The sequence below is a fragment of the Enoplosus armatus genome, chromosome 2 (genome assembly GCF_043641665.1).
Source record: "Enoplosus armatus isolate fEnoArm2 chromosome 2, fEnoArm2.hap1, whole genome shotgun sequence".
Classification (NCBI taxonomy): domain Eukaryota; kingdom Metazoa; phylum Chordata; class Actinopteri; order Centrarchiformes; family Enoplosidae; genus Enoplosus; species Enoplosus armatus.
In genome coordinates this window covers 28,520,698-28,534,726 of record NC_092181.1, presented here as the reverse complement: position 1 = coordinate 28,534,726, position 14,029 = coordinate 28,520,698, and the positions used below count along the sequence as shown (strand labels likewise).

The window sequence follows — 14,029 nt, the reverse complement described above, 5'->3', positions numbered from 1 at the left end:
GTCATATCCACAGAAGAAAAGTGGTCAGAGTGCACATGCGCAACACAACAACCTGTAGTTCCTGTGAGGGTCACCATGGTTCAGGTTCAGCCCAGTACTGTATTGGATTCTGTCAGTGGTTGACCAGAGTCTGTGGTCCAGATGTTCAGACTGCTCCGCCGGAGGCTCCGCCTGCTCAGCGGGCCGCCGAGCCGCCTCTCTGCCCGCTCAGCTTGCTCCTTCAGCGGCTCTCCTCCGGAGCTGCCCGCTGCCCGTGTCCGCAGCACCTTCCTGGACTTCTTCCGGCAGAAACACGGACACCGGCTTGTCCCGTCCTCCCCGGTCCGGCCTAGAGGAGACCCCACCCTGCTGTTCGTCAACGCCGGCATGAACCAGGTCAGTTTGGAACGAGACTGGTCGGTCTCGTCCTGTCTCGGTCCGGTCTGTTCTGTTCTAACACCGGCAGCAAGCCAGCAATTGTTGTCAACCAGTCTGAATTCTGCCACAGCTGTGTTTTATTTTACTACTTATTCATATATATGTGTGTGTGTGTGTGTGTATATATATATATATATATATATATGTGTGTGTACACATATTTTTTATTTTTTATTTTTATTTCTATTCTTATTCTTATTTTAGCTTTTATATTCTACTTATTTGTTATCAAAACAATAGCACCTTCAGACCACAGCAAATTCCTTGTAATGTATGTTACTTGGCAATAAACAGTTTCTGATTCTGATTCTGATTCTGATATATACATACATACATACATACATATAGAGAAAGAGAGCTGTGACTGTCTGTCTGTCAGTCTCTACAGTTAGTATGCACACAGACTGTTCTCTGCGGACTCTGGTTTCAGTTTAAGCCGGTCTTCTTGGGGACCGTCGACCCTCGCAGTGAGATGGCCTCGTACCGCCGAGTGGTCAACAGTCAGAAATGTGTCCGAGCTGGTGGCAAACACAACGACCTGGAGGACGTGGGCCGAGACCTGTACCACCACACCTTCTTCGAGATGCTGGGAAACTGGTCGTTTGGAGACTACTTCAAGGTGAGGGAGGGGGGTCACTTCCTGTGAATAGGGGCAGAGAAAACCCTGTTCAGCATCACAGTGATGGACTTTTGTCTGTGTGTCTGTAGGAGGAGGCGTGCTGGATGGCGTGGAGCCTCCTCACTGGGCATTATGGGATACCTGCAGACAGACTGTATGTGTCTTATTTTGCTGGAGACACTGCTTCAGGTTTACCAGCTGACGAAGAGACTCGACGCATCTGGTTAGACATCGGGTGGGTCTCTGTTCAGCTGTTGGTCTCCACACGTGTTGACAAGGTTTCAGTGCTTCAGTCAGTCTCTGCTGGAGGGTGATATCAGCACACAGTAGTAAACAGGAGTCATTCCCTGTCGATCCGCCCGAGCTCCACGGGATCTTCTGTGATTGGTGATGCCGTTTTCCAAGAGAGCTGATTGGTCAGTAGGTGGAGCTTTTATACGAGTTGATATGTTATCTGGAACATCACCTGCTCCAGAGCAGGTTAGGTGTGCAGCATAAGTTACCATGGCGATGTACCCCGGTAAAAAGAGAACCACCGTCGTAACACTGGAAACACAGTTAACCCACTGACCTCAAATCCTGCTTTGTAGTACAGGCCTCAAGTCTTATACATCTGAGTTATGGTAGCTGACAGTCGGTCTCCTCCTCAGGGTTCCTCCTGGTCGCCTCCTGCCGTTCGGCCTGAAGGATAATTTCTGGGAGATGGGGGACTCTGGCCCCTGTGGCCCCTGCACCGAGATCCATTACGACCACGTAGGAGGACGAGACGCCACAACGCTCGTCAACGCTAACAGTCCTGATGTGGTGGAAATCTGGAACCTGGTCTTCATGCAGTACAACAGGTTCATATGCACACCTGAACAAGTATCTGATACATGTAAAACCAGTTCAGAACATATTGGGACAGTTCAGCACAGTGTAAACGATTAGCACTGAACCAGTTTGCTGGTTATACTAGGCAGCACCCAGTTTTATGGGTTGTGTTTCGGTGTGTGTTATGTCAGGGAGGTGGACCACAGTCTGCAGCTGCTGCCCCAGTTCAGTGTGGATACTGGGATGGGACTGGAGCGACTGGTGAGCGTCCTGCAGGGTAAAAGATCAAACTACGACACTGACCTGTTCACCCCGCTGCTCCACGCCATCCACCAGGTACACAACACTAAAACACCTTAACACTGTGTACACCAGGTACACCATAACACCAGGTACACAACGCTTAAACACCTTAACACCATGTACACCAGGTACACAACACTAAAACACCTTAACACCGTGTACACCAGGTACACCATAACACCAGGTACACAACGCTAAAACACCTTAACACTGTGTACACCAGGTACACCATAACAGCAGGTACACAACGCTTAAACACCTTAACACCATGTACACCAGGTACACAACACTAAAACACCTTATCACCGTGTACACCAGGTACACCATAACAGCAGGTACACAACGCTAAAACACCATAACACCGTGTACACTGTGTACACCATGCACACCATAACACCATGTAAACCAGGTACACCATGTACACCATGTACACCATGTACACCAGGTACACCATGTACACCATAACACTGAGTGCACCAGGTACAACTCCACCGGCTCCCATTCCGACAATGGATCCAATTCAAAATCCTTCTCCTCACTCATAAAGCCTTCCACAACCAGGCCCCCACCTACCTCACTGATGTGCTCCACCACTCAGGACCATAAAATAAGATAATCCTTTATTAATCCCTCAGCGGGGAAATTTGCATTGTTACAGCAGGGACATAAGAGACATAAGTAAGAAAAAATCAAGATATAATAAATAAAAAACAATTAAGATAGTTATAAAAACCTTAAGAACAATTAAAAAAACAACAACTATAATTTACAAATTTACACATTTACAATTCACAGAACGGATAAGGGAATTATACTGTATTGCACATAGAGAGATATAGATATTGCACCATTTGTTATACATTCAAAAATATTGTTTTGCATGAGAGTGGATTGTCCATGTCGGTGTGTGAGGTCTACTGGGAGCAGGTCTGATTGTAAAGCAGCCGGGAGGAAAGACCTGCGGTGTCTCTCCTTCACACAGCGCCGGTGAAGCAGCCTGTCACTGAAGGAGCTGCCCAGTGCTGCCAGAGTGTCCTTCATGGGGTGGGACATGTTCTCCCTCAGGGATGATAGCTTAGCCATCTTCCGCCTTTCTCCCACCACCTCCACTGACTCACGAGCTCAGGACCTGGGGCGACAGAGTCTTCTCCATAGCTGCCCCCTCCTCTGGAACTCTCTCCCCAGACACATCTGAGACTGCACCGAACTGCCCACGTTCAAATCAATGATCCAAACTAACCTTTTCAGAACTGCTTTTAATGATTGTGCTTGTGTTCAGTCCAGTCCAGTTGCTTTAGGAGTCCCTGAAAAGCCTCTGTGAATAAAATGTCTTATTAGAATTATTATTATGTCCTCAGAGGTCGATGGTGGGGTCCTACGGCGGCAGGACAGGCGCGGCGGACGAGGGGAAGGTGGACATGGCGTACCGAGTGGTGGCCGACCACATCCGCACTTTATCGGTCTGCATTGCTGACGGAGTTCATCCAGGCATGTCAGGAGCAGAGTGAGTCATCGGCCAACCAGCTGTCAGCTTCAGTTAAACAGCTGATGAACAGTTGGTTTCTGTTGTGTATCTGTTGTGTATCTGTTGTGTATCTGTTGTGTAAAAGGTTGGTGTTGAGGAAGATTCTGCGACGGGCGGTTCGGTTCTGTGTCGAGGTCCTTCAGGCTCCTCAGGGGGCACTGGCCAGCCTGGTGCCTACTGTGACCCACATACTGGTAAAATACATTTCCCATAATCCTTCTGACCAGAATAAAGTAACAAACATTTTAAATATGAACTATGAAGAGAATAAAAAGACAATTGAAAGGATGAAACATTAGAAAATATAAAATCTGTGGATATTTATTGAACAGCAGAGTTGTGCTTTAAACAATGATATTGATTGATGGATTGATGTCCTGTGATGGCAGGGCGATGTGTATCCGGAGCTCCACAGGGAGGCAGACAGGGTGAGTAACACTGTGCAGACTGAGAATATTAAAGCAGCAATAATCAAATCAGAACACACACGTTATCATCTTACAGAGAAGCCATGGGCAACTTGTTTATTTGTTTTCACAAGAAATAAACACAGTGAACGTCCCAAATACTGCAGTCGTGCCTCTAAATACACTTAAACACGGATTTACATAACAGGAAGTTGTCATCAGCAGGCGTTGATCAACAGTTGATGTTCTTTCAGATCATGGATGTCATCAACGAGAACGAGGCTCACTTCCTGTCATCTCTGCAGCAGGGCAGCAGGCTGATCCTCCGAACACTCAACATAAAGGACTACAAACATGGACTCTTTCCCGGTCAGTACCTTCTTGAGCTACTACAACTCCCATCAGCCACCTGGACAGGCTGCGGGCAGAATTCAGATTGGTGTTTCTGAAGCTTTCATCCACTTCTCATGGTCTTCCTCAGTGGATGTTTGTTAGGAGTTGGTTCAGATGTTATCATGTGACCCTGTATGAAAGTTTGATCACATGATAATAGCTAGCTGTTTTATCGTGAGTCCATAAAAACATGAACCACTTGTCAGGGTTGTGGGTTCTAGTGGATATGGGTTTGCTACTCCCTGATGAAACAAAGATACTAGTTCCTTGGTGACACAGCCTATCCTTTGAACAGCTGGCTGATGACGACTGACACCCCAGCAACTTGTGTACGACCACAAAACCAGTAGAGCCAGGTGGTGGTTGAGAACACTTTGGCCAACTGAAGGGTTGATGGAGCTGCTCGCTAAAATAAAATGACTGCAACATACACATGGTCAAATCCATGGTGATAGCATGTTGTGCGTCCCTTTTCCTCTTTCCTAAGTTGAAAAATAATAGAAACACAATAAATACACACACAAGCACAGTTTGAAGTAGCAGCTCATATGATCATTGTGAAGTTTTTTGTAGTGTGTATGATAGTCTTTATTCAACAACAGACAGTAAGAATAAGACGGAACAGCACAAAGGTAAAGCTCGATAACGTTTGTGGTCTTCAGCAGGAGACGAGGGCCGAGAGCTGCTGGTGGTCGCAGAGGTTCAGTGTGAACGCCTGTTTCATCTGGAAAAACACGTTGAAAAACAAATAAACTCACTGCAACAACATTAACACTATCATTTTGTATGCTTGATTTAGCCAAGCCGTGCCTGTGACCCAGCAACGCCGGTCAAACCACTTGCTGGTCCGCTGGTCAGAGCTGTTTTGGTTATTGTGGTCCTTAATGTTCTTATATTTTCCTTTTATATGCTTCCCTTGCGGTCTATTCTCAGAAAATATAATATCTTTTACCCTTGTTATGCTGACGACACCCTGCTGTACCTCCCTCAGAAACCCTGTGATCCAAGCAGTGTTAACTCAAATTAAAATCATTCCTGTCCATTTAAGATTTGGAGACTATACTTCACGCTTTTATTTCCTCAGTCGGCCCTGTCTCGCCTGCAGCTGCTTCACAATGCAGCAGCAATAAGAGAGACCATATCTCCCCTGAACTGGAGATTCTTTTATTTGCTTTTAAAGCACTGCATGGTGTGGCACCAGGTTAGCTGTCTGAACTGCTCATCCTCTCTTCCACTTCCCGACACCTCAGATCTGGTGACCAATCACTGCTCTGCACACCACGCACCCAGTTAATAACCAAAGGTGGTCAAGCATTTTCAGTTGTTGGTCCTAAATTGTGGAATAGTTTGACTCTAACCATTAGATCTTCCCCCTCCACTGATACCTTTAACAGTTGCCAATTTGTCACCATGGAGACAGGCCTGAGCTCACTCTGGTTTTTATTTGTTTGTATTATTATTTGTTGTTTGTGTCATGCTGTTAATGCTTATTTATCTTTTAATTTTATTTGATCATTTCTGTGCATTTAATCTCTGTAAAGCACTTTGGTCAACATTTGATGCACAATGAACAAAAAGATTATAAAAGATGGTGGCTGAAATAAAATGCTGCAAGGACTTGACCAATCCGAAATGTTCAGCACTGCAAGCCCCCAAAGTTCTGAGCAGGAACTTAATTTAGACCCTGATCCCTGCAGTGGAAACGCAAAGGTTCCTCCAAAGGTTCCTAGTACCTGGGGAAAGTTCCTGCGGTTGAAATGCAGTTTACAAGCATTTTCATTCATTGAAAGTGGGTGAGGGTGTTTCATTGTGGCCCGGATTTAAAGAAGGAACGATTCAAGGGAACAAATATTCTGTCAGTGTAAAAATACTGCATGAGTATGTGACTGACATGAAAAAAACGTGAAAACGTTTAGCCACATCCTCCAGCCCTAACGGCATGTTCTCATCAAAAGTACAGAATTGTATTTATGGACACAAGACGTAAACAGCCGATGTTAAACTTCCTCCTCAGCCGGGATGATTTAAATATGGTGTCTGTGTGTGTTTATATCAGCCTCGGTGGCCTGGTCTCTGCACAGGGACCTGGGTTTCCCTCTGGACCTGGTGGACCTGATGTTGGAGGAGAGAGGAGTCCAGGTGGACCGTCAGGAGCTGGACCGACTGATCTCAGAGAACCACAAGGTGAAGCTTCACTCTGATGTGTTTTAATATGGAAACATCACAGTCATATGGACACATTAACTCCCATAATGTTCCTGGTTTTTCCTGACCACTAGTTGGGTTTAAAGATTTATTTCACTGTGTCTTTAATCGAATGTGCAATAACTGTAGATCCCAAAATGGACATTATGTAATGAAACTAAAATAAGTTTGTAGTTAGCTCTGATGTTGCTGTGATGTAGGGCTTTTATTTTGAAGCAGCTGGAGGGCTTTTACTGTGAAGGAGACAGAGGGCTTTTACTGTGTAAAAGGGTGTGTACTGGTGATGTCATCGAACACCTGTCCCTCTGTCTCTGTCAGGTGATGTCATTGAACACCTGTCCCTCTGTCTCTGTCAGGTGATGTTGGATCTGCAGTCTGGGGTTCAGTCTCAGGTGTCTCAGATGTTGGACGTCCTCAGCCTGGCAGAGCTGCAGCGTCTCGGAGTTCCTCACACTGATGACAGTCTCAAATACCAGTACAGCCTGGAGCAGGACAGATACGGTACAACCTGAGTCCTAGCTGGACGGGTAACACACCTGTCTCTGTCACACACTGAAGACAGAACATAGCGCCGCAAATTACTGTCATGGTTTGTGTCATCGCAATTAAACCACAGATCGTTATCAGCTGATATTCATTCTAAATAGTTTGATCGGTGGTCTCTATAAAAGGCTGATCAGATGATCCAAAACACGCGAGACAATTTCTTCTCTGCGCCGCTAAAATTGCTTTACCGGTCTGGCAGTTCTACCAGAGAAAGACGATACATTTGCAATTTCCATGGTGTGTTCAAAGGAAATCCCTCGTGGAGGAACGCAGCCACTGGTTTAGCAGCCAGAAACTTACAGACCAATGGGTACGTTGTTGGTTCCCTGCCAATAAATAAACAGCTGTCAATTCATGATTCTTAATACACAATGTTGTTAATAATGCTACACTAAAAATAGAAGGCTTCAAATAGACACCGTGATCGGTGTCTGTGTGGTTGCATCAGGAGGTGCCAGGGTGTTGTTGGGCTGGGCGTTTTCACTCCAGCAGCTGGTTATTCATTAGATGATCTGGTCTTGTCTAAATCTGGTCAGAGGTCAGTCCATGTTTACTGATCTGTTCCTTTATTTGCTTTTTGAGATTCATTAAATCTTTGCAGAGTTTCAAATTTTACTTGAACAAAAGTGCTGAAAAATGTCTAAATGTACCTTTATACCAACAGGTTTTGATAATTTTTACCAGCAAAACTCTTGAAGTTGGAGGGTTTCACATTTCAGCATCTGGTGGACATTAGAGGAACTGCAGCTGATTCACCTGACCCTCTATGTCCAGCTCAGAGAGGTAATCTTTATTGACTTCCCCCCAGTGTTCCCGGCATGTCCTGCGACAGTTCTGGCTCTGTACGACGGTCAGACCCTGGTGTCAGAGGTCACTGAGGGTCAGCACTGTGGTGTCATCATGGATCAAACCTGCTTCTACTCTGAGCAGGGGGGGCAGTCACATGACCAGGGCTACTTCACCCGGGACGGACTGCAGGTCAGTTGACCGCTCAAAGGGGAAATGCATAATGGGAATATTACCTGTTGTGTGTCCAGGTGAGGTCTGACTCCAGGTGTGTGTTTTCGGTCTCACAGGACGTCCTGTACCCTGTGGAGGCCGTGGTCCTAGTGGGGGGGTACGTGGTCCATCAGGTGACTGCAACTGACAGCCTGAAGACTGGAGACCAGGTCCAGCTACACCTGGACCAAGTAAACACCAAACACAAACACATATTTGGTATTAAGGAGTACTGACAGAGAGAATCAGCATAACAGTATAAAAAGGTGTCATCTGCATAGAGATGAAGAGTACAAGTATTTACAGATGAAATAGCATCATTAATATAAATACAATTAGCCCGAGTACAGATCCCTGTGGGACACCTTTTACAAGTAAAGGTTTAGATTGACCTGCTCTTATACACTGTTGGTTAGTTAGAAACAGGAAATTATCAAATCAAAAGCTTTTGATGAGTCAAAAAGTGCTGCACAATGTTTGTATCATCCACAGTAACATATACAGTAAATATATATACATGTTCCATATATAGTGAATATATATTTACTGTAGCAACATATACAGTGAATATATATACATGTATCGACTCTCTCAGGTCCACAGATTGTCCTGTATGGTGAAACACACAGCAACTCACATCCTGAACTTTGCTCTGAGGCAAGTTTTGGGTCGTTCGGTTCAGCAGAGAGGATCTCATGTGTCAGCTGAGCGCCTCCGCTTCGACTTCAGTGTCAAGGTCAAACAACTAACTAACTTATCAGCCATGATTAATGACCCCCCCCCCCCCCTTATGGGGCATATTACAGGGAGGGGGCAACAACCAAACAAATGCTGGCAATGTAATCAGGTTAGCAAGTGTCAATCAGCAGAACCACATTGTAAGTACAAGATGGATGTATTTTCACAGGGTTTTTTTACATCATCGAGTAAAGACTTCAAATAATATTAACCATCATCTCAGTCTATTGAGTGTTTTGTCATTTGTTAGAGAATTGTGCTGCTGTATAATAACAGAGACCACACATGAAAACATGCAGTTGGCACTCATTCATTCATTTTTGCTCTTGTGTTGTTTTACTGGATATTTAAAATGTGGATGTTGATCAAAGTGAACACTTGTTGAAGACTGTTTGTCCTCTCCAGGGCTCACTGAGTGTCTCTCAGCTGCAGCAGGTAGACAGGTGTGTTAATGACATCATCTCAGCCAATCAGACTGTCCACAGCCAGGAGCTTCCCCTGCAGGTGGCCAGGTGCATCGACGGACTGAGGACAGTCGATGAGGTCTGTCTGTCTGTCTCACTGCCTGTCTTTCTGTCTCACGGTCTGTCTCACTGACTGTCTCACTGACTGTCTCACTGTCTGTCTGTAGGTGTATCCGGATCCTGTTCGGGTGGTGTCGGTGGGGTTGCCGGTCTCTGAACTGTTGGATGATCAGACAGACACACAGACATCTGTGGAGCTCTGCTGTGGAACGTGAGACTGAAACACACTCGTTCACATGTTCACTTGTTCACTCGCGTTCCATGTACAGGAGCTCAGATAGACAGGAAACAGTAGTAACACACAATGAGGCAGCTGTCGCTTAGCATCACATCTGACACTAAGATGTCCAACAATACGAGTTGAGACCAGGTTTTTGTGTTGGGAGAGTTTTGGCCTCCAGGGGGCAGCTTACTGACTCTGATCCACAGACTCATCAGAGTCCATGTACTGATGTCACTGACGGTAGCTTCAGGAAGCAGTTTCTCTGTCAGTACTTTATTCTGGATCGGGGCCCCGGACCTGCCCTGCCCTCTGCTCTGAACACTTGGGTTAAATGCAGAGAATGAATTTGTCTCTGTAATAATATTATGAGTCGCGTAGACACATAGAGTGTCATGAGGTAACTTCTGTTGTGATTTGGTGCTATATGAATAAAACGGAATTGAATTGAGGATCAATAACAGATAGCTAAAGGTCCCAGTGGTTAACAGACCTGTCTGACTGACTGTCTCACTGTGACTGTCTGTCTGTCTGATAGAGACAAAATGGAAATGTTCTATAGTACAAGAAACTCAACAGTTCAACATTCAGTTGAATCCTCTTCTCTTTCTTTCTGAGAATTAGATGTTCAGATAGATTCCAGTCTTTAGGCTAAGCTAAGCTAACCAGCTGCTGTCTGTAGCTTGCCTTTGACAAGCACACTCAGATAAATGTATATGAACATGTTCTAACATGTGAAACCAGATTAAATGTTCCTCTGTGTTCAGTCACCTGCTGCAGACCGGAGCCATCAAGGACCTGCTCATTGTGTCTGAGAGACAGATGGTGAAAGGCATCAGTCGCATCGTCGCGGTGACGGGGCGGGAAGCAACACTGGTCAGTTCAAAACATTACTGTCGTCTCCGGTCAAGTTCAAGTTTACCTTGTTCAAAAATATATATTTATTATAAAATAATATATATTAACACCCTGGACCCCCCCCCCCCCACCCAAGGACTCAAACTGAAGCTGGCTGTCTTCAGACAGGTTCTGCTCGGAGCAGGTTTGATCTTATATTAACATGTCGGTTCACCTGTGAAGAATTTGTACAACATTTCTTTGTTTTTGCTGAATTTAGGATGGAAGGTTGTGTGTTAGTCTCTGTAGTCAGACCATCTGCACACAGAGGAACGCCGGACTCAGAAAATACAACGGTTATTAAGTCAAATGAGAAACAAAGAAGTTTAAACCGATGAATGAATGTATGAAAAGGTCAGTCCTCAGTCGGACCCTAATGAAGACCTGAACCAGATCATGTAACTAATGAAGTTCCTGTAATGGAGACGTAGCAGGTGTAGTTGGGAGGTGTTTGCTGTTTGCAATGTTCATGTATATTGATTGTTTTGTTGATTATTTCTTCGTTATTTGTTTTTTAATTGTCCGTGTGTCTCCTCAAAAACAAGATGGCTGATCTAAAATGTACATTTTTTCCTCTGATGTTCATGTCGTGGACTCTGATGCCTTCAGGCTCGGGAGGCGGGTCAGGTGTTGTCTCAGGATGTGGACTCTCTGTCAGCCAGACTGACAGGCCCCGCCCCCTCCAGCCTCGACTCCGCCCAGCGCCTCGCCAAGGAGGTCGGGGTCCTCTCTGATGTACGTACACTACCCATGGTGCACTGCGGCTACTGAGACAATGATGAAACACGTGCTGTTTGACTTGTGTTGTGTCTGTCAGGCTGTAGATAACACCCCCGTCCCTCAGTGGCAGCGCAGAGAGCTGCAGAGTCGACTCAGAGCTCTGCAGAGGACCAGCAACACCACCGTCAGGAAACTGGAGACCAGAGAGGTGAACACACACACACCTGAGACTCACCTGAGACACTGAAGTTCTCATCAGACATGTAGAGAGAAACTTGATGATCAGTATGGAGCGACAGGTGTAGTGATGAGGTGACAATACCAATACACACTCAGCCAATCATATCGCTGCTCTCATCACTGTGATGATGAAGAAATACACTGCTCAAAAAAATTAAAGGAACACTTTGAAAACACATCAGATCTCAATGGGAAAAAAATCATGCTGGATATCTATACTGATATGGACTGTGTAATGTGTCAGGAACCCCGAAAATCAAAGTGAACAAATGATGCGGCAGGCTCGTCCATTTTGCTGAAATTCCATTGCAGCAACTCAAAATGGTACTCAGTACTGTGTATTGCCCCCACATGCTTGTAAGCGTGCCTGACAACGTCGGGGCATGCTCCTAATGAGACGACAGATGGTGTCCTGGGGTATCTCCTCCCAGATCTGGACCAGGGCATCACTGAGGTCCTGGACAGTCTGAGGTGCAACCTGGTGGCGTCGGATGGACCGAAACATAATGTCCCAGAGGTGTTCTATTGGATTCAGGTCAGGCGAGCGTGGGGGCCAGTCAATGGTATCAATTCCTTCATCCTCCAGGAACTGCCTGCATACTCTCACCACATGAGGCCGGGCATTGTCGTGCACCAGGAGGAACCCAGGACCCACTGCACTAGCGTAGGGTCTGACAATGGGTCCAAGGATTTCATCCCGATACCTAATGGCAGTCAGGGTGCCGTTGTCTAGCCCGTAGAGGTCTGTGCGTCCCTCCATGGCTTCTCCAGACCCTTTCACGTCTGTCACATGTGCTCAGGGTGAACCTGCTCTCATCTGTGAAAAGCACAGGGCGCCAGTGGCGGACCTGCCAATTCTGGTGTTCTATGGCAAATGCCAATCGAGCTCCACGGTGCGGGGCAGTGACCACAGGGCCCACTAGAGGACGAAACACCAAAGCAGCTGAAACTGATTAACAACCCCCTCTGCTACTTAACTGACCAGATCAATATCCCAGAAGTTTAATTAACTTGATGCTATACTATAATTTTTTTGAGCAGTGTACTTTGTGTTGTCTGGATGACGTCAGTTATTAGACAGTTCATTAGAACAATAATAAGACGTTGGTGAACATCATCACAGAGTTATAACAGAGCAGTCTGGTGTGTGTACAGGTGTGCAAAGTATTTTATCATTAAACACATAGAAACCCTCGGGCTTTACTCCGTGTCGCTGCTCTGACTGTGTTTTCCCATCATGCTTTGCACAGGCTGCTGTAAGAGCTCAGGCTCTGCTGGAGAAGAACGGCAGAAAGGACCTGCAGGTGGACTCTGTGGAGACAGACTCTCTGTCGGTAAGAACCACCTGAACTCCCTCTGACAGTTAAAACGCAGTGCAGAGGTGAAGCCTATGTTTCACACAATGCATCTGGATGTCATTAGAGGCTGTCTGGTAAACAGCCACACCTCCACAGACTGTATGTTAGACATCTGTAGTCTGATGACATCACTGTGACATCATCAGAGGGTGCTACACACCTGTGTTCACACCTGTCCTGCTGCTTCCTCAGATTGTGATGAAGACGGTGAATCAGCTGAGCGCTGCTGCTCCTCACAGTCACGTGATGCTGCTCGCTCACCAGAGGCATTCTGGGAAGGTTCTATGTGCCTGTCAGGTTCCCAAGGTAACGTTGACACATCTGTCAGTGACATCACGGGGGGGGGGGGGGGGGGGGGGGTGGCGGCTTTGTTTGAAGCGTCTGATTGGCTGTTTTCTCCCTTTGCAGGACTCCACGTCTCTCTCAGCCTCTGATTGGGCGGTGGCAGTGTGTCGTCACCTTGGGGGGAGCGCTGGCGGCTCTGCGCTGGTTGCCAAGGGAACAGGAAGCAGCAGTGACATCACTGGGGCTCTGAGGTGGGCGGAGGAGTTTGCTCGCCAGAAAACACAGCGATGATGTCATAAAGCGAGACTTCACATCATTCTGACATCACAGCGCCTCCTGCTGGTGGCTGCTGGGAGCTGAGAGGGTCAGGTACCTGCAGCACTGAGGAACTGTTTCCTGTTTGGACAGGAAGTATGGTGGCGGGACATATGGGATCACTTGGAAGTGAGAACCAATGAGAGGTAGAGGGTGGTCTGACTGGCGGGCGGGACTTCCCTGTGCTTCTGTCAGCCAATTAGAAAAGATTTAATAAGCAGCTTCCCTGTTTGTTAGCATGCTAATGGTTAGCTTTATATCACATTAACATGCTAATGCTAAACATGCTCCTTTAAAAACGGAACATTAACTGTCATGAAGGAGTTTACTGTTCTCTGACATGGTGCCGTCAGAGTGGCTATACTAAAGGTACAGGTGACTGTAAGCCCCGCCCACAGCTGCAGTCAGACACTCCTCATTGGACGACACAGTCAGGAAAAGTTTATTTTATGAATGTTAACTTTACTTCTTTGTTTAACAATAAATCACTGCTCACACTGATTCA

The 14,029-nt window shown here is 46.2% G+C and overlaps 1 protein-coding gene across 3 annotated transcripts; it reads left to right on the top strand.

Moving 5' to 3' along the window:
- The first annotated feature begins 80 nt into the window (after window positions 1-80).
- Window positions 81-14,025, top strand: aars2 (alanyl-tRNA synthetase 2, mitochondrial (putative)). Of its 3 annotated transcripts, none has more exons than XM_070914860.1 (22): window positions 81-375; window positions 848-1,036; window positions 1,126-1,271; window positions 1,687-1,878; window positions 2,041-2,185; window positions 3,511-3,656; window positions 3,763-3,871; window positions 4,067-4,105; window positions 4,339-4,453; window positions 6,534-6,661; window positions 7,057-7,183; window positions 8,037-8,206; window positions 8,305-8,418; window positions 8,823-8,963; window positions 9,371-9,508; window positions 9,597-9,700; window positions 10,477-10,585; window positions 11,216-11,341; window positions 11,424-11,534; window positions 12,817-12,900; window positions 13,117-13,230; window positions 13,333-14,025. In XM_070914860.1, the coding sequence occupies exons 1-22, from the start codon at window positions 142-144 to the stop codon at window positions 13,498-13,500; spliced, it is 2,949 nt and encodes a 982-aa protein (XP_070770961.1). In that variant the 5' UTR covers window positions 81-141; the 3' UTR covers window positions 13,501-14,025. The 3 variants fall into 3 exon arrangements, with proteins under 3 accessions (XP_070770961.1, XP_070770947.1, XP_070770953.1); XM_070914846.1 differs by having other exon boundaries at window positions 7,039-7,183; XM_070914852.1 differs by having other exon boundaries at window positions 6,534-6,679.
- The last annotated feature ends 4 nt before the right edge of the window (window positions 14,026-14,029 follow it).

What these genes read in the sequence shown, in the direction of transcription:
- aars2 (XM_070914846.1), top strand. Translation starts at nt 142, where the DNA reads ATGTTCAGACTGCTCCGCCGGAGGCTCCGCCTGCTCAGCGGGCCGCCG. An exon ending in CGCATCTGGTTAGACATCGG is followed by an intron (nt 1,272 to 1,686) that starts GTGGGTCTCTGT and finishes TCTCCTCCTCAG; the next exon opens with GGTTCCTCCTGGTCGCCTCC. An exon ending in CTACTGTGACCCACATACTG is followed by an intron (nt 3,872 to 4,066) that starts GTAAAATACATT and finishes CTGTGATGGCAG; the next exon opens with GGCGATGTGTATCCGGAGCT.